This window comes from Molossus molossus, unplaced genomic scaffold, assembly GCF_014108415.1.
Source record: "Molossus molossus isolate mMolMol1 unplaced genomic scaffold, mMolMol1.p scaffold_m16_p_14, whole genome shotgun sequence".
NCBI classification, from domain to species: domain Eukaryota; kingdom Metazoa; phylum Chordata; class Mammalia; order Chiroptera; family Molossidae; genus Molossus; species Molossus molossus.
The window spans coordinates 9,650,953-9,675,445 of NW_023425349.1; the positions used below are offsets into that span (position 1 = coordinate 9,650,953).

Below are 24,493 nucleotides of genomic sequence, written 5' to 3' on the forward strand. Positions count from 1 at the left end.
GGCCGACGCTCTAACCGCTGGGCCAAACCAGCCAGGGCCAAAGAGAGAATCTTAAAAGCAGCAAGAGAAAAGCAGTTAGTTACCTACAAAGGAGCTCCCATAAGGCTGTCGGCCAATTTCTCAAAAGAAACTTTGCAGGCCAGAAAGAAGTAGCAAGAGATATTCAAAGCAATGAAAGCAACAACCTACAACCAAGATTACTCTATCCTGCAAAGCTATCATTTAGAATCGATGGACACATAGAGTTTCCCAGACAAGAAAAAGCTAAAGGAGTTCATTGCCACCAAACCAGTATTTATTTTATTGGTGTAGTGATCTGAGATCTGAATGGTTGACCCAGAGGTCAATTTTCACATCAATGCTGTAGCTTCATCAAGAAGCCGACTCTTAATAATAGCACTGAGTGATGACTTGATAAAAGGCCCTATTCCCTATGTTGCGATTGTGCTTATTTAGAGCTGCTGCAAAGTGGTCTACATTTTTAAGTTAAGAAGTCTTTTCCTAAGTAAATTTATGGTTTGGAGATCAGAATGACTTCGCTAACTATGATAATAATGGCCATCCCTTGTTCAACATTTACCATGTGCCAGATATTCTCTTGAGTGCTTTACATTTTTAATATTATTTTTGATCCTCTCAACAGTCTTGTGACCTGTAAGTACTATTCCTATTTTTAGATTAGGAAAATACGAAAGCCTTTAGGACCATAATTAGTGTTTTTTTTTTTAATCCTTGCCCGAGGATATATTTCTATTAATCTTCAGATAGAGTGGGAGGGAGAGAGGGGGAGAGAAAGGGAGAGAGAGAAACATCAACTGGTTGCCTCCAGCTCAACCCTGACCAGGGTCAGGGACAAACCACAACCCAGGTATGTACCCTTGACCAGAACCTGCAACTCATTGGTCTGCAAGCCGATGCTCTGCTGAGCCAAACCAGCCAGGGCCTGTGATTAGTATTTAAGTCACAGAAAGGTGCTGTACATGTTACTCCCTTTCCACAATTTTTCCCTTCTTTAAAATGAGAGCCAGGGTGGAGTGGAAGATATTAAGGATGATTTATAAGGTTTCTTCTAGTAAAAAAATATCTAAGGCTGCTGGTGTGGCTCAGTGATTGAGCGTCGACCAAGAAGTTACAGGTTTGATTCCTGGTCAGGGCACGTGCCCAGGTTGTGGGCCAGATCCCCAGTAGGGGTCGTGCAGGAGGCTGCCAGTCGATGTTCTCTCTCATCCATGTGTCTATCTCTCTCTTCCTCTCTCTCTAAAATCAATCAATAAATTAATAATTTAAAAAGAATCTTAAGGGTTCCTCAAGTGTTAACATTATGATTTGTACCCCTAGGACACATAACTGCCAATTTTGATAAATTCATAGACTTTAGAGCTGAAAACAATACTAAGAAAATTGGCCAGACTTTCTTTAACTGAAGAGAAAATGGAGCACAGAATATAACTCAGCATTTCAGTGATGGCTTATTAGTATAGTGTCTCTTGATATCCATGGGGGATTGGTTCCAGGATCCACCTCGGATACCAAAAGTCCCTTGTATAAAATGGCACTTGGTCAGTGTGGCTCAGTGGTTGAACATCGACCCATGCACCAAGAGGTCACCAATTTGATTCCTGGTCAGGGAGGCATGCCCAGGTTGTGGGCCAAATCCCCAGTGGCGGGCATGCAGGAGGCGGCCAATCGATGTTTTCTCTCATTGATGTTTCTCTCTCTCTCCCTCTCCCTCTAAAAGCAATAAAGAAAAAAGAAGGCATCATATTTGCATATAATCTATATTTGCATTGGATTTAGTATAGTGCTTGGTGCACATTTGGCTTTTTTGAACTCCTGGGATATTTTCATATATTTTTGATCTGTGGTTGGTTGAATCCTCAGATTCGATACCTGCCGATATGGAGATTTGACTGTACCAGAGCAAAGGTATCTTGCCTGCCTAGTACATCAATTTATTAATGTCTCAATATTAGGAAATTGCTTTAACATCAAAGTTGCCATAGACATTTTTATCTCTGTATAAAGAGTTAGAGTTTGGAAATAGGAATTTATGTATTACCTTTTTCAAGTTTCAGGTATCAGGGAAGTAAAGATTGCAAAAAGTTGCTTTTCAAATATTGAATTTGTTTATTTCTGTAATTAAGGCCTTGCATTTCATGCTGAAGCATTGAAGAGGAGGACCTAACAGAATTTTTGAGTGGATTAGAAAATCTAAGTTCCAGGAAATGAGAGAAGGTTACAGGGAGAATAATTAGAATAATCCAGGATTCTAGGGTGATGAGAAGGCTTGGACTAGGTCTGTGGAGATTTGAAAGAGAATGAAAATGCCTTGACAATTGATAAGATTGATTGGGGTGGAGCCCTGGCCAGTTTGGCTCAGCGGTTAGAGCGTCGGCCTGCGGTCCGGAGAGACCCGGGTTCGGTTCCCGCTAAGGGCATGTACTTCGGTTGCAGTTTGTCCCCGGCCCTGGTTGGTCGTGCGGGTGGCAGCCACTCGATGTGTCCCTTCACGTTGATGTTTCTCTCTCTCTCTCCCTTCCTCTCTCTCCCTCCCACTCTATCTGTACAAAAAATGGAAAAATATCCTCGGGTGAGGATAAAAAAAAAAAAAAAGAAAGAGAATGAAAATGCCTTGACAATTGATAAGATTGATTGGGGTGGAGCCCTGGCCAGTTTGGCTCAGTGGTTGAGTGTTGGCCTGCGGACCAGAGAGTCCCGGGTTCGATTTCCACTAGGGGCACGTCCCACAAAAAAAAAAAAAAAAAGAAAGATTGATTGGAGTGGGGATCTGGAGGAGAATGGTAAAATGGAAGCCAGGAGTTATCCCTGGGGATCTCTGGTTTAGGGGGTAAGAGTTGGAGGTATCTGGAAACTACCTGACTTGAGAACATAGGAGAAGCAGGTTTCAAAAAGTAAATAATAGGTTCAGTTTGACATGTTGAATTTGATGTGGCCTGTATAGGATATACCTGGTAGATATTGACAATAAGCATTTAGATGGATAGGTCTGTGGTTTGGGAGAACAGTCTCATCTGGAATTGAAAGTTTGGAGGTCATCATTTGGGAAGTATAGGTGAAAACATGTGCATGGATAAAACTATCTCAACCCAGGATGAGAGGGTAGTGTGTATGCTTGGATAGGCCCTTCTTGCCCTCTTGACTTCATTTAGGGAAAGAACGTTTCAGATAGGACCTATATAATCTTCATCTTTTAGGTTATGACTGCCTCTGGGAGAAATATTTGCCAAATGTGGGTAAGGACATCCAAAAAGAGATATATGTCTTACTGAGTATTATTGACTATATTTTACATTCTCCCTTTCCTTTTTGACTAGCTTGATTCAAGAGCCACCTGCCATCAAGTCTTTTTCAGTTTCCCCTTGGAGGAAATTAGTGCTGTTTGGCCAATGCTGCTAGTTCCTCTGTTAGGTTATTTACTTGGTGATTCCTGTAGCCAGTCAGTTTCTATTTTCCCTTTTAGGCTGTAATAATCTAGGGGTATCCAGCTTCATTCATCTTTGTATTCCTTTTGTAATCTAGCAAAGTATGTGCCCTGTACATTAAAAATGCTAGGTAAATGTTTGTTGAACTTAATTTTAAGATGTAGGAAAGTTTAGCATCTAAGAAGCAGCAGGAGTTTTTTCACCCTTAATTTTGTTTGTGGAGTGTCCTTCGTAGGGTTATTTCATAGGTACATTAACTAACTTTTCTTCAGATTTCAAAGATCCTGGAGTTAAAGGTTAAAGATGGTGTATCTCTTTGTTGGCATGTTGTGGATTTCTGAAGCTGGGACATGGGAGATGGTACTGAGCTTTAGCATTAATTGACTAACTACGGTGTCAGAAAGATTAGTGCCCTGAATTGTGTTTCTAATAAGTAATTAAAAAGTCATTTACAGAATTAGAATGTCTGGTAGTTTTTTCCCCTTCAGTTGAAGTAGTCATTTTTAGAAAATTAAGCCATATCATTTTCTTAGGACTTTTTAAATGTGCATTTTTCTGTTTATAAAACAATATATTTTTTTATCAGAAAAGTAGAATGGAGTAAAAAAAAAACAACCAACCATAATGCCCACACTTACAGATAATCACTGGGAAAAAATTGACCAAAATGTGCCTTTTTGTGAATATGTTTGCTGGAATATAGCTGAACTCATTCTGAGAGTATAATTTTATGTCATGTTTTTTAGTATAGTATATGCCCATTATAAGCTCTTGATAAACATTTATAATGTTCACAAAATACTCCATTGAATAGAGTACCATAATTTCATTAATCATTCTGGGGTTGAATTTTTAGGTGGCTTCCTATTTTGTACTATATATTTCTGACCATTTTCTTCAGATAATTTCCAGGATTGATCCAGAGGGACAAATATTTTCAAGCCCTTCATGCATCCATGTTGTTCCATTTTTATATGGGGGCTTTCAAAGAAAATAAGGGAAAGGTACATTCTGCTGCTTATGGGTACCTATTTGGTTGCATCTGCTCCTTACTAATGGATTTCCTGAGCAGAGCTCGCTTCTACTGTTCCATCTGTTGGATGGTATGGGACACTTTATGGAATGACCTCAAAAGCTCTCTGACTAGATGTTCAGATTAACTTCTTGGTCTGTAAGACTCTTTAGTCTTTGAAATGAAAACGAACAAAAAACCAAAACCAAAAAACAAACCATCGCTTTCCTTACTCATGCTGGGAGGAACTTACACATTTTCAAAAGAAGCTAGTTCTTGCCTAATTATTTTATTTATTCATTCATTTAAGGATTTACTTTGGTTTGATCTGGTTGGAGAAATTACTTTAGCTTTTTCTTTTTTTTTTATCCTCACCGGAGGACATTTTTTGATATTTTGTTCAGATAGAGTGGGAGGGGGAGAGAGAGAGAGAGAGAAACATTGACGTGAAAGGGACACATCGAGTAGTTGCCACCCACACAACCCAACCATGGCCGGGGACAAACTGCAAGTGAGGTACGTGCCCTTAGCAGGAACCGAACCTGGGTCTGTGTGGACCACAGGCCTACGATCTAACCGCTGAGCCAAACTGGCCAGGGCTACTTTAGCTTTTTCTGACATGGACATCTCGGATTATTCAGGAGGTAGGTTTGTAAATGGACTCATCTAAGGTGTGGTATTCTTGGACTCTGAGGCACTGCTATTGGGAGAATGTCAGGGTTTGTTCTTTGAAATAACTTCAAATTCTTATCTATCTGGCTGTTACAAAGCATGTATCATGCAGAGGTGGGATTTCAGTAACCAAACTGCTCTGAATAGAAGTTATCTTGTTTTGAGTTTTATGGTTCTTTCTATGTAACAGAATACAGTAATCATATGTATAGTCATACTGGCATGATTCAAGAACCGCTTGCCATCCAACCTTTTCCAATTTGCCCTAGGAGGAAATTATTGTTGTTTGGCCAGTGCTGATAGGTTTCTCTGTTAGATTATTTACTTCATAATTTCTATATAAAATGAAGATAATAGTAGCTATTTTCAATAAGATTCATGTAGTGACAAGCCAATGCCTGGCATATAGTAAAGATTTAATAAATGGCAACTGATAGATTATTTTATACATTTTTTTGTATGTGTGCATTTTGAAATTTCTTTAACCTCCAGGCTGAATGAAGAATCATCAACAATCCCTTTTGTTACTCTAGGGAACTAGAAATTGTAAATGAAAAATGTTAGAGACTCATCAGGACATGCATTTATCTGAGAAATGCCTCTACTATATTTCCATAGAAACACTCATGACCTCTGACTCATCAAACTGAACTGCCTTCCTAAACTATTTTCACCTTCTGATTCTTTAGTCACAGCCTTGAAGCTTTATACTGTTTTCATTTTTTAAAAATGTCTTAAAATTGGAATATCACAATCTTGGGTTGGCTTTTTTGCCTTCACTCTGGTTTCAAGACTGTAATTACAAAGCTAGAAGACTGAAAAATGATATGAAAGGTGATGTAGGTTGATCAGATGGAAGTTATTAATGTTTCCATAGAAATGTAGACACTTGTTGTAAGTGGCATTTAAGTTGAGCAAATATGTGGGCACAATAGGTTATGTAATTGAGAATCCTTGATTTCCCCTCCCCCAACTCCCTTTATTTGCCCTAAGATTTCATGTCAAGAAAATAACATTAGGAAAAGGGCATTGTTTTTGTTGCACTTTTAAAAATGTGACCTTGACATTTATAGGTGGTGAAAGGGAAATAGGAGTTGAAGCTCTGCCAGGCAGCTTTTGCTGTATGGACTTATGGTTCTCTGTCCCTGCATTGAAAAGCATTTTCTGTTATTCCTGAAATATGGTTTATCATGTTGCCTGAGAGAAACAAAAGCTAATGGCCCAAGTGGCACCCCATTTACTAGATAGAAAGAAAAAAGGCAGATGTGATTTTAATGCTCAGTCAATCCAAAGAAAAGTGTTTCTGTATCTGTGACTAGGTTGCAGGCTGCAAACCTGGCTGTAAGGCAGGCTGTGGTCTGGCTAGCTAATGTTTGTTGCTCAAAAATAAAAATAAAAACAAAAACAAAACAAAAAAAGTCACATTCCTTCTCAGCCTCTATCCAAACAATTTGTTGTACCAAAAGGAGCCTAGAAGATGGAATTGGGGGAGGGCCCTGAAAATGGGAAGAGTTCCTAGAATTTAAGGAGCTGTGGATGGTTTGCCATGTGTATATTGGCTACTTTCACAAAGCTCATTTTCTTTTCCTCTTTTAGCTCCTTGTGCTTTTAGTTTACTGGTTGAAATATTATAACCCCTATATTGAAATAGTTAGAGTTGGACTGGTACTGACAAACTTCCTAGGTTTATTTCCTTTCTTCAGCAACTCTGTTGCCTGTAGAAAAAAAGCCATAAGGCCCGCCTGCGGTCCAGAGAGACCCGGGTTCGGTTCCCGCTAAGGGCATGTACCTTGGTTGCAGTTTGTCCCCGGCCCTGGTTGGTCGTGCGGGTGGCAGCCACTCGATGTGTCCCTTTCACATCGATGTTTCTCTCTCTCTCTCTTCCTCTCTCTCCCTCCCACTCTGTCTGTACAAAAAATGGAAAAATGTCCTCGGGTGAGGATAAAAAAAAAGAAAAAAAAAAGAAAAAAAGCCATAAGTTCCCCATGTATGGCAATTAAAACCCTGTATAATATGGTCCTGGCTAGGATTCCAGTCCAATCAAATTACCAGGACATTCTGTTTCCTCTCTCTGTGCATGTCTTTTACATGTGGCTTCTTCTGCATATTTTTCTTAAATGTACCTGTTTGTCTGATGAATGCTTATCCCTTCCACATGCCCGCGGCCCCATGGTTGCTGCAGCTGCTCTCTCACTGATATTGATCACAGCTGCCAAGCACTTTCATTGACCTAAGTGTATCATTGCACTGAATCCTCACAACAATCTAGATGAGGAAATTGGCTCAGAGAGGTGAAGTCACTTCCTAAGCTAACACTCTTAGTAAGTGAGGGTGCCAGGACTCAAACCTATTCTCATATCAAAATTTATGCTCTGATTTACTACTCTGCACTGCTTGCCATTTGTCTCGATCTGTCTGTCCATCATTCACTCCCTACAGTTAATTTAAAAAAATATATATTATTTATGTCACTATCTTTATTTTACCAGGCTTTCTACTGTTTTTATTATAGTAAAATATATATAACAAATCTTACCTTATTAACCTTTTTTAAGTGTATAGTTCAGTGGCATTAAATATATTCACATTGAGCTCTACAGTTAATTTTTGTCTGTCTTGTACAGTTAATTTTTATTTTATTTATTTTATTTTATTATCCTCACCCGAGGACATTTCCCATTTTTTGTTCAGGTAGAGTGGGAGGGAGAGAGAGGAAGAGAGAGAGAGAGAAACATTGATGTGAAAGGGATACATCGAGTGGCTGCCACTCGCACGACCAACCAGGGCCAGGGTCAAACTGCAACCCAGGCATGTGCCCCCAGTGGGAACCGAACCCGGGTCTCTCTAGTCTGTGGGCTGACACTCTAACCGCTGAGCCAAACCGGCCAGGGCTTAATTTTTGTCTCTTCATTCTCTGACAGTAGGGTTTATTTGTACTTTCCAGGCCTCGGGCCTGCTACAGTGTGGGCAGGTATTTAACCCTTTAAGGAATAAGTGATTGTATTTGCAGGCTGATGGAAATATTTTTCTAATAACAACTAATACACTTATAAATTGGATAATAAATAACACTAACATAATCATTTTCATAGTTCATTTTTTATTACAGCTGCAACAGAATCCAAAAGGTGGCCTAACAAATTTAACAGGATGGAAAACTTCTTTCTAGTCTTACCTTGTCCACTGAATTTATGTGGCTTCCTTAATTAAAATTAAATAAGTTAAAAATTCAGCTCCTCATCCTGGCCCTTGTGGCTCAATTGGTTGTGTATCATCCTGTATACAGAAAGATTGCTGGTTGGATTCCTCATGGGGGCACATGCTCCGGGTGCAGGCTTGATCTTCCCAGTAGGGAGCATGCAGGAGGCAACCGATCAATATGTCTCTTTCACTCTGTTGTGTCTCTCTCACATTGTTGTTTCTCCCTTTCTTTCCCTCTCCCTTCCTTTCTCTCCAAAAATCAATTAAAAAAATATATATGTAAATATTCAGTTCATTAGCCACACTAGGCACATTGCAAGTGCTCAGTAGCCACATGTAGCTAGTGGCTACCATATTGTACAGAGAACATTTCCATCGTAGGAATTTCTGTTGGACATCGCTCTTTCTAGACTTTAAAGGCAGAGAATAGTGAACTGTTCTTTTCTCTTAGAACTTGATATTTTGGCAAGAAATTCATTGTGGTGTAGTATGGTTGCTTTTTGGAGAAAAAAAGTAGTTCCTCAACGTTTACTGAGCAGTTTTTCCTAGGATCCTGGGACTTGTTTCAGCCCTGGGACTGGGGATATAGTTAGGGCTGAGACGAGATCTAACTGAAAGAAGAATGTGTAGTTTCTTTTGCTGTGAAGGCCTGAGAGAGGTGAGAGCAGGGTAGAGGGAGTCAGTGGTGGAAAAAAAGGGAGGACATCTGTAATACTTTCAACAATAAAGATAGATTTTTTAAAAAAAGAATATGGAGTTTTATTGGAGACCTAATCATAATTAGGGAAGATGAAGCAGATGGGAATCTGATACAAATGACCAGAACTAGTTGGTCCAGAAAGTACCAGTGGACAACTGTTGTATATAAGTACAAATCCTGGGTAAAGATTTGTAGCTTTTTGTGGAGGGGTATGGAAAACAACTTCCTCTAGAACCTGAATTCACAATCAGTGGCCCTGCTCATAATGTGTTATGGGAAACAGAGGGACCTGTGGGAGCATATAGTAGGAGTACCTAACTAAACAGAGCAGTTTCAAAATCCTTTTATTTTACTTTATTTTATTTTTTTAATTTTTTTTTTATCCTCACCCGAGGACATTTTTCCATTTTTCACTCAGAGCAGGAAGGAGACAGAGGAAGAGAGAGAAACATCGATGTGAAAGGGACACATCGAGTGGCCGCCACCCACACGACCCAACCAGGGCCGGGGACAAACTGCAGCCAAGGTACGTGCCCTTAGCGGGAACCGAACCTGGCTCTCTCTGGACCGCAGGCTGACGCTCTAACCACTGAGCCAAACCGGCCAGGGCTCAAAATCCTTTTAGACCCTTGACTTCTTTCTGGATCCTTTGCTTCATTTCATATCTCGCATTTAAAATTATAGTACAGCCTGGCCAGTGTGGCTTAGTGGTTGAGTGTCAACCCGTGCACCAAGAGGTCACTGCTTTGCTTCCTTGTCAGGGCACACTTGTGGGCCCAATCCCCAGTGGGGGGCATGCAGGAGGCAGCCAACTGATTCTCTCTCTCATCGATATTTCTATCTCTGCCTCTCCCTTCCTCATTCTCTAAAACAATAAAGAAGCCCTGGCCGTTCTGGCTCAGGGGTTAGAGCATCGGCTCGCGGACTAGAGAGTCTCAGGTTCGGTTTCCACTAAGGGCATGTACCTCAGTTGCAGTTTGTCCCCGGCCCCGGTTGGGGTCGTATGAGTGGCAGCCTGTCGATGTTTCTCTATTTCCCTCCCACCCCCATTCTATCTGAAGATAAATGCAAGAATGTCCTCAGGTGAGGATTTAAAAACAAATGAAGAAGAAAAAAGTTAAATAAATAAATGTTTAAAATAGTAAAAAAATAAAATAAAATTTATAATATATAGCCCTGGCCGATGTGCTCAGTGATTAGAGTGTTGGCACCCACAACGAAGGGTCGTGGGCTTGATACCCAGTCAAGGGTACATACTTGGATTGCAGGTTTGATCCTGGCCCCAGTCTGGGCATGTGTGGGAGGCAACTGATTGCTATGTCTCTCACATCGATGTTTCTCTCTCTCTCCCCATGCCTTCCCTTCTCCCTCTTTCCCTCCCTCCCTTCCACTCTCTCTAAAAATCAATGAAAGGAATATCCTTAGATGAGGATTAACAAAAAATACAAATAAAATAAAATATGACTACAGTATAGAAAACTTGAATTACAGTTAACCCGGTGAAATAATGTAGCTCATATTTAATGAAAACATTTTAATTTCAAATTTGCAGGTCTTGTTTTTCTTGGATTTTGAAGCCAGTTTCTTTTACCCCTCCCTTAAAAAATATTATTTTTTTAAATTGATTTTAGAGAGGAAGGGAGAGAGAGAGAAACATCGACGAGAGAGAACATCAATTGGCTGCCTCCTACAGGCCCCCCACTGGGGATTTGGCCCACAACTTGGGCATGTGCCCTGACTGGGAATCGAACTGGCAACTTCTTGGTGCATGGATCTATACTCAAGCACTGAGCCATATTGACCGGGCTCCCCTCTCTTTTTCAAAGGTTCCTGAAAAGCCAATAGCTTCAGTTATTGCATCTGTAGTGCCTAACTTGGACTCCAGTGTGTGTGGGAGAGGAAGGGGAAGGGTTAGAGACCTGACCTCAGTCCTCCTCTCGGAAGCTCAGTAAAGCGAAGTACAATAAAACAAGGCATGCCTGTGGAGTATACACTGTAGGGTGGGATGGGGTGAGAAGCAAGAGATAAAGTTGAAGTGGCAGATCATGAAGGAGATATATATGTATAATTTATGTTTTGGGAAAGATAAGATGTTTGGTTACAGTTGTAGAATTTTTACCTTTTAAGGGCCTCACCTTAATTTTGTCTATGGTCTGCTGAAGCTTCAGAATAGACTGAGTGACTGTCAGGATCCTGACCAGGATCCAGGTCACTATTGGACCATGCTGCCTTCCTACTATCAAATTAAATTAAAACATTCCGAGAGTAACATTTAACTTGCTTTTGTAAAAGACACATTATAGATTACAATTAGTGTTTCAGGCTTGAATTTGTTTACTGGCATTACCCATACATATATTTTATTTGTTAACATTTGTAAAAAAAAAAAAAAAAAATGCCCAAAGTTTAAGATTCTATTGTGATAAATACATAATTTCATAGTCAAAATAGTAAATAAAGAAAAAGATAGGGCTATATCCTCACCCGAGGACATTGTTTTTTCATTTTTTTGTTCAGATAGAGTGGGAGGGAGAGAGGGGAAGAGAGAGAGAGAAAAATATCCATGTGAAAGGGACACATCGAGTGGCTGCTACCCGCACAACCAACCAGGGCCAGGGATAAACTGCAACCGAGGTACGCGCCCTTAGCGGGAACCAAACCCAGGCTGAACTGCAGGCTGATGCTCTAACCGCTGAGCCAAACTGGCCAGGGCAAAGATAGGTAACTTTTTAATGTGTCACTGTAGCCAATCACAGATTGAGGAGAAACTGATCTTTTTCTTTTTGCCAAATGCTTATTGGAGAAAAGCCTGGCAACTGGATCTTTCTTTGAATTAAATAAATTTCTTAGATTTATAGCCACTTATGGATCATTTGCCATAAAGTAGGTGGTTTATGTATGTTCTCCAAATGTATATTGAACAAGAAGGTTATTTTTTTCCCATTTCAGGAAATATACATAGGGTAGTTAATGAAACAAAAACAACTGTGGCAACTCTGGGATTTGAATCCAACTCCAACTCTAACTCAGACCAATGTCCTTTTCACTATGCATCTGTCTCCTAAGTTAAAATGTGGTAAGTGAGTATAAGCTTCACACTAGATTTGATAGCTTATGAGCATCATTCTAGGAACCAGTCTATGTTTCTTGACTGTCCTGTTTTAAAGCAATTTAAATCACAAGCCAAAGACCCTGGATTTCTCAGAACATTTTTTTTTTTTTTTAATCCTCACCCGAGGACATTTTTCCATTTTTTGTTCAGATAGAGTGGGAAGGAGAGAGAGGAAGAGAGAGAGAGAGAGAGAGACATCGACGTGAAAGGGACACATCAAGTGGTTGCCACCCGCATGACCCAACCAGGGCCGGGGACAAACTGCAACCGAGGTACGTGCCCTTAGCGGGAACCAAACCTGGGTCTCTCCAGACCGCAGCCCGATGCTCTAACCGCGGAGCCAAACTCGCCAGAGCTCAGAACATTTTCTGATCTGTTATATGTGTTGCAGTCTATGAGGCAGATGGTTTTTCGAGGGTATGTTTGTGTGTTTATGTGGCTTAGGTGTCTGCTTATTACTGAACAACTCTGATATCCTTTGCCTTTGTGTTGAACACGTGTTGGGGTTACTAGGAGTGATCTGGATTCCTCTAGTTAGGAATCATTTTACTATTTAGATCTGTTTGCTGAGAATCTGGATGAGACCCTGAGAATGTAGTCAGATCTAGCTATTCTATGGACTTGTCATCATCAGGAGGTATGATTAGCATTGTTCTCCGTATCTCCTTAGGCCTCCTACTCTAGTGATGATCTGTAAAACCAGAGACAAAGTTATTAGCCAGTGGTCTCAGGGAATTTAATTTAAAATTTTTTTTTTTGCATTTATCTTCAGATAGAGCAGGAGGGAGGGAGGGAGGGGGAGAGAGAGAGCGAGAGAGAGAGAGAGAGAGAGAGAAAGAAACATCGATGTGAGAGAGACAAACAGACACATTGAGTGGTCACCACTGACACGACCCCACCTTGGGCGCGGACAAACTGCAACCGAGGTACTTGCCCCTAGTGGGAACCGAACCCGGGCCTCTCTGGTCTGCGGGCCTACGCTCAAACTGGTCAGGGCTGGATCAGGGAATTTTAGACATACTTACTGAATTCCATAATCAGTGCTCTTTGTGACTATGAAAGGAATTCGTTTTAAGGCAAATATAAAGAGTTCTTTTCTCATGCATCTGGAATCATTGCATCAAGTAATTTATTGGCTCAATATATAAAAAAGGTTGGGGGACATCTGTAATACCTACAAAAATAAAGATAAAAAAAGAAAAGGAATCATAGCATGTCCCTGGCCAGACAGCTCAGCTTTTTAGAGTATCATCTCGATATGCCAAGGTTGCAGATTTGATCCCTAGTCAGGGCACATACAAGAACCAATCAATGAATGCATAAATAAGTGGAACAACAAAGCAAAGTTTCTCTCTCTTTCTCTGGTCAATAAAAAAACAAAACAAAACACTCATAGCATGTACTAAAGTGACATTGAGATTTCATCCCAGGTCTTTGAGGATGATTTCATGAATAGGTCACTAGTTACCCTCATATAATCTGCTCTTGGTTACCACAGACAGCACTGGATTGGATGGACCCTAGGGATTAGTTAGTAGTAGCTTAACATATGTTAAGTTTTGACTTTGTTAAATACTTTGCAAAGCATTGCCCTGGCCAGTTTGGCTCAGCGGTTAGAGCGTCGGCCTGCAGTCCGGAGAGACCCGGGGTCGGTTCCCGCTAAGGGCACGTACTTCGGTTGCATTTTGTCCCCGGCCCTGGTTGGTCGTGCAGGTGGCAGCCACTCGATGTGTCCCTTCACGTCGATGTTTCTCACTCTCTCTCCCTTCCTCTCTCTCTCCCCCATTCTATCTGTACAAAAAATGGAAAAATATCCTCGGGTGAGGATTAAAAAAATAAATAAAAAATAAATAAATAAATAAATACTTTGCAAAGCCTTTACATACACTATCTCATTTAACAGACCTGTAAGATAGATGCTGTTGTTAATCCCTATTTGTAGTAAAATTAGGGTCCATCCTATTTGCGGCATATGGACTGAGTATAAAAGGGATAAGTCTCCAAAGAAAAATGAAGATGCCATTAACAGAAGAAGAGGGGCATGGTTGCTAGGTATATAAAAGCAATAGATGGTCACTTTAGCTGTTCTTAGGATTTTCTTTGTTTTTTAGTCACCCTCTCTTTGTATTTTGTCTAGTTACTCTGAGTTTGTTTTCTGAAAATGCATTAGGCTTTGTCCTTCATTGAGACTTCTAGTATAGTCCTTTCATTTAATGTCCAGAATCTGAGGTCCACAGTAGGGCATGACTTGCCGAAAGTTATATAACTAGACTAAAAATGGTTTGGACTAGAACTTAGGAAAGGTCTAACTTGATCATTCTACTGCTCTGCCTTCCCGTGCTTTTGTCCTATTTTTGAATCAGTTAGTATTAAATGAATGTTTATTTTCAGTTGCACTTCTGACAGGGTATTCAATATTGAACCCATGTTGAACTATTTCCTCATTGCCTGGCATCTCTCCACAGCTTTTCTTATTCCCATTGCCTTCATGTAGAAAGGCTTTACAGTTGCTCTGAGGTGAGCCTTCTCAGGATCTTAGCTACTTTTAGCAACTTCCAAACTCTGTTGTTTCAGATCAGATTTCCTCATTTAGACTTTCCACACACTTTTATGGCCAGACTTCTGATTCTGTGATTTTCTTCCCCCAGACTGTGATCCTAGAGGCTGGCTTGTGTTTTCTGTTTAGTTCATCCTGCATTTGAACATCTTCTATAATGTATTAATTAACAACTGTTCCAGGCATAGAAGAAGATCTGCAGATGGATATGGCATGGGTCTCTACCCTTGAAGAGCTCACTGTCTGGTAGAAGAGGCAGATATTAAATTGTTCCTTTATCTTTTGATGAACGTAGGAAAGGCTTCTTCTTTTTAATCCTTTATCTTTTGATGAATGTATGAAGGGCTTCTCTTTTTTAATCCTCACCGAAGACATTTTTTTTTTCTTTTCATTTTTTGTTCAGATAGAGCGGGAGGGAGAGAGAGAGAGAGAAACATCGACGTGAAAGGTACACATCGAGTGGCTGCCACCCGCACGACCCAACCAGGGCCGGGGACAAACTGCAACTGAGGTACATGCCCTTAGCGGGAACCGAACCCGGGTCTCTCTGAACCGCAAGCTGACACTCTAACTGCTGAGCCAAATTGGCCAGGGCGGAAGGGCTTCTCTTTTTTCCCCATCTTTCACAATGGTGATATTTGAGCTGGATCTTGAAGGATGAATAGTTCTTCACCAAGTGGAGGAGGAGGAAGCACAGGATGGCAGGAAGGGATGTGGCATGTTTGGTGAATGGTATGGCCAGAATATTCAGAATTGCAAAGGACTTTCAAAGTTGTGGTGTTTAAACAGTTTACCAGCTACTTGAATCCCTCTTCTTAAACCTTCTCCCAGTTGCTGGTCTAGCTTCTGGTTGCCCAGCTTGATAACAGAAAATGCTTTCATATTCCTCTAGTCTTAGTTTTGCTTCATAATTTTTGAGTTACTATTGAGATACTACAGTTTATGTTTATTGAACAGCTACTTTGTGCTAGGCTTATCAGAGGTCATGGGGATATAGCTGTGAACAAGATAGGCCAGGTCTATTTCCCTGTGGAACATTTTTTTTTATCCTCACCTGAGGACATTTTTCATTTTTTGCTCAGATAGAGTGGGAAGGAGAGAGAGAGAGAGAGAGAGAGAGAGAGAGAGAGAGAGAGAGAGAGAGAAACATCGACGTGAAAGGGACACATTGAGTGGTTCCCACCCACACGACCCAACCAGGGCCAGGGACAAACTGCAACTGAGGTACGTGCCCTTAGTGGGAACTGAACCTGGGTCTCTCTGGACTGCAGGCTGACACTCTAACCGCTGAGCCAAACCGGCCAGGGACTGTGGAACATTTTAATAGTGGAATCAGTCAGACATTGAACAAGTAATTAATTCTTGTTGATGAGTACACAGAGTAGTAGAGAAAATTATGAGGCTTTGACCTTTTGAGACAAGGGTAAGGAAGAGCTTTTCTGAGGGAATATGTGAACTGATGATGAGTAGAAAGCAAACAGGAGAAAGTAGGTAGTCAGTACAGGAAAAAAGAACTTTTATCAGCTGTGTCTAGAACACTTAACTGTGTGCCATTCACTGTGCTTGATTTTTCTTTTCAGTTACACACTTGATAGTTACATACCAATCAGATGTAACTCAGACCTTTTGGGCCTGAAATATGCTTTGAGAGGTATTTATTCCAACCTGAATATCACACTTATTAATAGACTTGTTTCCATTTATGCATATAGGTAAAATTCTTCAGCATCCGTGAAAATTTTAAGTAAAATTACCCTGTTTGATATTTGTTGTAAGTTTATATTTTGTGTATTTTACTTTCTTTTGGAAAATAATTGATGATGATAAGTAGAACATGACAGATATTAAATGAATTGTAATTTTCTCATGAATTCTTATTTCAACTAACATTGCATGCTTACTCATAATTATTTGTGCTCTTGTTTATTGAGCTTCTACTCTGTGCCAGGGACTGTGCTAAATAAGCATTTTATATCAATATCTCAATCTTCATTACTGTTCTGGTAAGTGGTTACTATCTTTTTTTTATATAAAGATAATGAAATGGAAGCTCAGAGAGCAATATATAGTAACTAAATGTTATAGAGCTAGGATTTAAATCCAAATATGACTTCTGAGTCTGGATTTTTTTTTATACTATGTGATATTTCATGTTTGGAGTCAAAGACCTTTGAGTAATGCACAAATCATAATCTTTTTTTTTTCTATTATGTTCTCTTTAGGTTTTTGTCAGGATGAATTGACAGAGCTCGACCCAGGCACTAGTAAGTTATGAATGTTCCCCAGTGTTTGTAATTAAAAAAGGATGTGTGTGTGTACTTTTAAATGTATAACTTAAGGTGTCATTGATAGACCTTACTGACTTAGATTTTATTTTCACTTTAATTTATAATTATGGGGAGGGCACTATATCTTTTCTAGTTGCGCTCTCATTTTCTTCTCCTGACATTATTCAGTGGCCTGGATTGAGCTCATTTTATAGAAATTTGGTTTGCTGAAAATTTCTATTTGATTCTAATCTCCTTGCTCTGTCCATCTGTCTCCCACAAAACCAGTAACAACAACCATATGCAACCATATGTACACATACAACCATATACCCACAACCACTTTTCTAAAGTATTGACTAGTTTTGACATCATTTATTTCAAAGAAGGATTATGCATGGTTTAGATGTTTAAAATTAATAACTTTTATACCAGAGTTAAATTTCTGAAGCATCTTTATCTATATTCTTAAGGTTAAGATATGAGAGTAACCATTTCAAAGTCTAATTAAATGATGCTTTTCAGGACTATATAAGTCTTTTTTCCCCAAGTAGTTTATTGATCTTTAGCAAGAAGGGAAGGGAGAAAGAGAAAGAGAGAGAGAAACATTGATGTGAGAGCACATCATCGATTGGCTGCCTTCTGCATGCCCCCTACCAGGGATCAAGCCTGCAACCTGGGCATGTGCCCTTGAATGGGAATCGAACCAGCAACCTCCTGGTGCATGGGACGATGCTCAACCAACTGAGCCACACTGGCCAGGGTAGGAATATGTAAGTCTTGATCATAGATAATGATCTGTGTTTCTAGTACTCTCAACATGTGGCATTCATCATTCTTAGCTATTGTTGTAACTATTGGAAATAAGAAGTGGGAATATCCAGTGTCCACAGACCTTATTTTGCTATAATGCCAAAAGATCTAATGATAATTTAGATTGAGAATCCATGAGACGATCTAGGATTATTTTTCTAGTTCTGGTATTTTTTAGGGTCATGGGGCTGGCCATTTGTCACCAGTCTGCTATTGGGATAAGTGGTAAAGTTCACCTTCTCACCATCTTGGCTAATGCTCTCTCTCTCTGACACTGAGAACCTTCTCACATATTTGCCACACACATCTTAATAGTATAAACACTTATGTTTGTTCAGCTAATACTTATTAATTGCAAGACAAAATAAATCCCACAATGCTTATCAAACACAAGAAATAGATTTGTCTTTCTAGAAGCTGCAAAGTTCAGAATCAGTTTTGTAGGAAGTACAGGCTCAGTTTACCCTTCTCTGCCACCTGAAATTCCAGTAGCTATTAGTGAACATGCTATTTTTGTCCTCTTATGAATAGCCTTCATGTAGGAGGAGAAAAAGGTAAATTATTGATTATGGTTCTTTCTTAGAAACATTTTTGGACACTAGGAAGGACATTAAGATGCCCTGTAATATTTCAGACTGAACTCTACATATACATAAAACATGCCAGATAATTGAGAATTCAGATATTGTGTGTTCTCTCTGTTCCAGTATCATTTCTGTGCTCCAGGGATACACAAATAAGTCTAGGTCCTGCCTTCATGTATTAACTGTCTATTGGAAAATAATTTTCTTGTCTGGAATTATTTGAAAAAAACATAAAAAAATTTTTTTCATTATTGATTTTTATTTATTTTTAATTTTTTTAATTTTTATTTTTCAGTTATACTTGATCTTCATGAGTTTTATTGAAAAGAAGAATAAAAGTATATGAAAAACAAAGAAAAATTTAGTTTGGTCTTAATGAACTTGGAATTTTAGTCCTTCAATATAGAGAGGGCTCTTTCAGTATTGTTAGCAGCAAAGCCTATTGATAGAGACCCGCGTTATCATTGACTAAAAATGGCCTTCACATTACTACACACAAATAAGCAAAAATAAATTATTTACTTTTGCTTAATTGAATCAGTTGAATCACTTGGCATTAATAGTTTGGACATAAACTTTAGAAATAAAAGGTAAATAAGGCGTTATGGTATTATAATATTTTGTGAAGATAATTCTCTTCAGCTAATATTTTGAGGATACAAGAGGAAATTTCCTTTTGTTGTTCTCACCACTTGAGTATATTCTCTGCCAGTTCTTCTGTCTCAGTCACCAAAATATCCATCTTGGCTAAAGCCTTGCTCATTTTCTTTAGATTTGCATCTAAGTGAGGAATACTTCTAATTGTTTCAAGATGAATTTCTAATCTCTCAATGAAAGTCACTGCTAATTCCAGCAAATGTACCAGGTATCTGTGATAAACAGCTTCAATAGGCAGATTTTCCTGGCACATGGGTTTCAACAGTCTTTGCCTGAGGGACCTCTTTTCTTTTAGCACTGCTTCCAAATGATTATTCATGCTTTGAAGAGTTTGACATTTTTGAGCCAAAAAAGAAGGATGAACAATATCTGCTGTATCTTTTTCTAGTCTTAGAAGTTCAATTTCCAGGTTTTTCTGATTGATTTCAGCTTGAATATTTGTGGTCTGCTGTAGCCTGGAGAAGTTCACAAAGCAAGGAGTTGATTTCTTAGATATATTTAACATCTCCTGACTGACTATCCCCGAAGCTACGAAATGGCCCAGCAGTAGCCCGGCGGCGTTTGGTGCCAACACCGGGTCCCAAGGCTTCGCCGCAGCCATGGCTGAGACCTCCCGCCCCCGGCCATGGAAATAGTCTCATTATTGATTTTTAGAGGGAGAGGGAGAGAGAGATAGAAACATTGATGAGAGAGAACATCGATTGGCTACCTTCTGCATGCCCTCCCACTGGGGATTGGGCCCACAACCTGGGAATAGAACTGGCAACCTCTGGGTGCATGGGTCGATGCTCAGCCACTGAGCCACACTGGCGGGGCGAAAAAACGTTTAGCATTTGGTACCCACACTTATTCTTCTTTTCTGCACTTAATATCAATTGAAAACTAATCATGCCATCTTCTAGGAAAGACCCTTGTTATTTTTATAAGATTTTTGGATGATTCTTCTTTCTGGGCCAACTAATTCTAACTCATTTAATGTTTCTGCGTAAGATCTCTAGCTAGATATGGTGATTTATAGACCTCTCCATTCCATGAGAATGAACAAATATTGAATCATTTTATGTATCAGTATAGAATGGGAATCACCTAAAAAATCACTCTTGTTCAAAGTTGTGCTTAGCTCATGTGGCTAATATTCTCAATAATTCCTATATTATCTTTGTGAAGTTAGTGTTTTTATTCTTTCTCTTTGAAGAAATACATGAATATCTGAAGTTATAATAATAAACGGAAAGAAATTTATTTTGATTTGAACCAGTCTTGGGGTTCAAATAAGCAAGCATGGTCAGCCTTACTGAGTGATGTGAAATCTGAAGACCCCAGTCTGTGTGTGTTGTGAAATTGGTTGTTGTTGATATTGCAAATTCTTCGTCTTCTAACTAGGAAGGAATGACATTTATGTTAATACTTCATGAATTTTGCACATAAGATTCAGAAAAATAGGGATTTCTTGGTGGTGAATCTTGGGAATTTAGAGGTCCCAATGGCTTCCCGAATCTCCCCCCACCCCCCAATTCCTGATAGGGAAAGCTTGCTCATACTTGCTTATTTTGTACCAGGAAGTACCATTGTTGCTGATTTTCCATTGTGCCTGGCAGTGGCTGTAGACAGTAAGTTTGCAACAACAGGTGGGATGTGTTGGAACTAGAAGGGGAAGGACTGACTTTGTCCAATTCCAGTGGCCTTTTTTCTTTTTTGGGAGCACCTTTTCTATGATAGAGCAGGTAGGTAGCCATGTTTAGAATATGGGCAGCTATTCACATTAACTGCCTTCCTATGATTTCTGGGCTTCCTGGAGTCCAATGTTAGGGTACAGGTTCAGGCTAAGTTCATTTCTACAAGAAGCATCTCTGTACCCTGCCTATTAGCATAAGCTAGGGACAAGGGCAGTCAAAGGTCAAGAGAAGTTCAAAACAGCATAACCTTTCTGTGCTTCTGTTTCCAAATAACCCCAGTCTGCCCTGCTCCCCAAGTTTTTTCCTCAGCCATCGTGTTTACTGTGTAGTTGTAAAACCTAAGAGAACAAGGACTGACTTGATACAAGGAAAGTTAGAGAATAGAAGTCATTGTTGCTTAAAACAGGAGAAATAATTGATTTATGTTTGGGGGCCAATTAGGCTATAAAACAGGAACAGTAAAGGGACCTGTGACTTAAGGAACCGCTACTTGCTCTGATTTCTGTCCTATAGACAACGGGCTCCCCAATAAAGGCTGTCAGCTTTCTAGGCTAAATTATTAATTCCTTTCATGCTTCTCAGGGATTGTAAACAGTACATAATACAGGAAAACAATTGATACTGTTCAGTCATTGGCCAGAGACAGGGTCAAAGGGTAAATAGTTGGATTAGCAACAGCTGTTCTTCCTCCAAAGTCAAACTTTTGTTCCTTATTATCTATTTCAGCAAAGTCATTCCTGAGTTTTTGGCCTGTAAATAGTTAAATCCATTTCTGTACTTATAAAATAATCCAGAAAAGTAATTAGAGAGTAAGCATTGACCAAAATTGATATTCATTTTAATTCCGTTTCCAAAGTTGAAGATGAGCATTCTTTTTGGTATGTGCTGACTATATTGTTTGATGTTCAAAGGGTTTTATCCCAAGGAAAGTTAACTACTTGAAGTTAGAGTAGGTGCTTTTTAGCTGTTTTTACTAACTGCTTAAGGATCTTGGTGTAGCTTGATGAAAAGAAAAAAATTGCCTTTGTTTAAATTGATAGTAGGGCAATGCATGTTCATTGTGAAAAACACTAAAAAATAGGAATACCCCTAATCTCACCACCTGGAAATAGCCATTGTTGTTGTTTTTTGAAAATATGTCCTATTTACGTCTGAGTTTATTTATTTTTTAAACCATATTTCTTTTTAATTTTTATTTATTGATTTGAGAGAGAGAGAGAAACATCGATATGTTGTTCACTTATTTATGCATTCATTGGTTAATTTTTGTATATGACCTGACTGGGGATTGAATCTGCAACCTTGGTATATTGGGATGATGCACCAACCAGCTGAGCTACCTGGCCAGGGCTGACCTTATTATTATTATTTTTTTTGTGGTACATGCCCTTAGTGGGAACCGAACCCAGGATTCTCTGGTCCGCAGGCCGACACTCAACCGCTGAGCCAAACTTGGCTAGGTCATGACCTTATTTTTAACATAAGTAAATAGGAATTGTAATATATATGCAATTTTGTAAACTGCCCTCCGCATCAGTCAGCATTATGTTGGGAACATTATTCCAAGTCATGAAACATTTTTCATAAATATTTTTAATGGCAGGATAATATTTTATTATAACTTTACCATGATTTATTTACCTATTCTATTGTTGGACATTTAGATTGCTTTCAGTTTTTTGTACATTATAAATAATGCCACAGTTAACGTGTTTTTGTATAAATTTTTTGCAGTTTAGTTTAACGCTTTAGCTTTTCATATAAGCCAAAACTTTTTAGAATTAAGAGCATGGACTCTGGCTCAAGATTGCTTGGCTTCAGTATTTACTAGCTCTGTAATCTTGGCTAAGTTATTTAATCTCTCTGTGTCTCAGTGTTCCCATCTGTAAAATAGGGACAATAAAAAGTTATTCGTACTTTATAGGGCTGTTGTGAGGATAAAGTGAAGTAATATATGTATTTAGAATAATGCTTGGCAAATGATAAACACTATTAAGTTAATGCAATTCTAGGCTATGTAGCATAAAGTTGAAATTCTCAGTCTCTCTACTCATGGGCTGTTGTAACTGCACTTATTCAGTTAGACTAGCCTGTGTTTCTGAATGATACAAAGATAAATCATTCCAGATATTAGCAGGTGTAAATTACTGCTTCATAAGTAGTTCCCTCATAGGAACAGAGCTCATACACAGCTGACCACTTTGGCCAGGACTGTTCTTTACCATCTGGTTGACTGTTAGAATGTTTTGGGCTTCTTCCCCCAACCAGCAGCAGGTAACCTCCCAAATGACCATCTGCCAACCCATTTATGTAACCTTTTAGGAAACTAAAGAAGTTAACCCTCTGCTTATTTAAAACAAATACTCAGACTATGCATTCTCTCTTGGGAAAGTAGCAAGGCTTTATAGAGAGCATGCTGAGGAAAAAATTTTGTGCAATTAAAAATCTGAATGTTACTATTTTAAAAACACTGTATACTTCAGATTCTTGTTAACCTAGACTTTAGTGTATATATGTATATGTATCTATATCTCTATATATATTTTTTCTACTAATCAAGGACCTAGGTAAATGAGCATTTAAAAAGAAACTTGAAAGTTAAATTAATCTTTGCTCTCTCTTGCCATATTGATAGATACCCACCAAGTAGGAATCCATGGGTGATGGTAGGATGAACAGGCAAGATAAAAAACGGCTTCAGATAAGACAGTATAACACCACTACCTTGCTCTGTCTGGCTTTGCATTCATCTGTCAAATGTTTTGGGATCCCAAGGAGACTTTTTGGTGGATCCTTCAAGCTACCAAAGAGAAATGTACATCTCAGGTTCTATCCAAAATTCCAATATTCTGTACCATCTTTTAATGGGTCCATTTCTAGTTGTCAGACTATATGCCTCAATTTTTGATCTCAGAAAACAGTTCATATAAGCCCAAGTGTGGTCTGAAGAAAATGGACTTAAGGTTGCCTGTTAGAGATCAAGGAAGGAAAGAAAATGAACATTTATTGTGTGTCATGTACTTTGCATATATTCATTAGGAGTAAGAATGGTTATATCATATAAATTTATCTAATTTTAAGTTTGACTTTGTAGTCAGTCCTTAGTCCATTGTTTTCTTCCTTCCCCAATTTCTTTTCTTCTTTGATGTGTGTGCCAAGCTAAGACAAAATTCCTGCCCTCAAGGTATTTTGGTTTAGTTAGAAAGACAGACACAACATTTGATGATATGTGGCTTTTACTACATCATCATCATCATCATCATTATATAATAATAATGAGAGCTAATATTTATTGTACACTAAATGCTTCACATGCATTTTCATAAAGCACTCAAAAATCTTATAGATAAGAGAACTTCTGGTCAAGATGGCAGTGTAGGTAAACGCGGTATTGCGTCCTCCGACAACCACGTCAAAGTTACAACTAAACTACAGAACAACCATCATTCAGAATGAATGAAGTCCTACAACTATGGAATTAAGCAGCAGCCACATCGAGACTGGTAGGAGGGGCGGAAGTGGACGGGCTCGTCCCACACCCACGTGTGGCGGATAAAAATCAGGAGGACACCTCGGCTGGGAAGGTCCTCCCTGAGGACTGAGGGGTCCCTGTCCCATACCAGGCATCCTGCTCAGGGTTCCAGTGCCAGGAAGAGAAGTCCCCATAACTTCTGTCTGGAAAAACCAGCAGGAACTGAGGCTCAGGGAAGCTGACGCGGCTGGAGCCCCAGGCAGCTCCTTAAAGGGCCCGCGCATGGACTTATCGGACTCTCTCCCTCTAAGCTTGGAGGGGAGGCAG

General features: G+C 39.3%; 1 protein-coding gene and 1 pseudogene across 3 annotated transcripts in view; one reads left to right on the forward strand and one right to left on the reverse strand.

The window, feature by feature from the left end:
- NR6A1 (nuclear receptor subfamily 6 group A member 1) overlaps positions 1 to 24,493 on the forward strand; it is a 221,244-nt gene that overhangs the window by 25,908 nt on the left and 170,843 nt on the right. For all 3 annotated transcript variants that reach the window (XM_036260979.1, XM_036260978.1, XM_036260977.1), the window contains exon 2: positions 16,920 to 16,961. In XM_036260979.1, the coding sequence (XP_036116872.1) occupies positions 16,920 to 16,961 (42 nt within the window). The remainder of the gene's footprint in view (positions 1 to 16,919; positions 16,962 to 24,493) is intronic.
- LOC118629562 lies at positions 18,777 to 19,619 on the reverse strand (annotated as a pseudogene).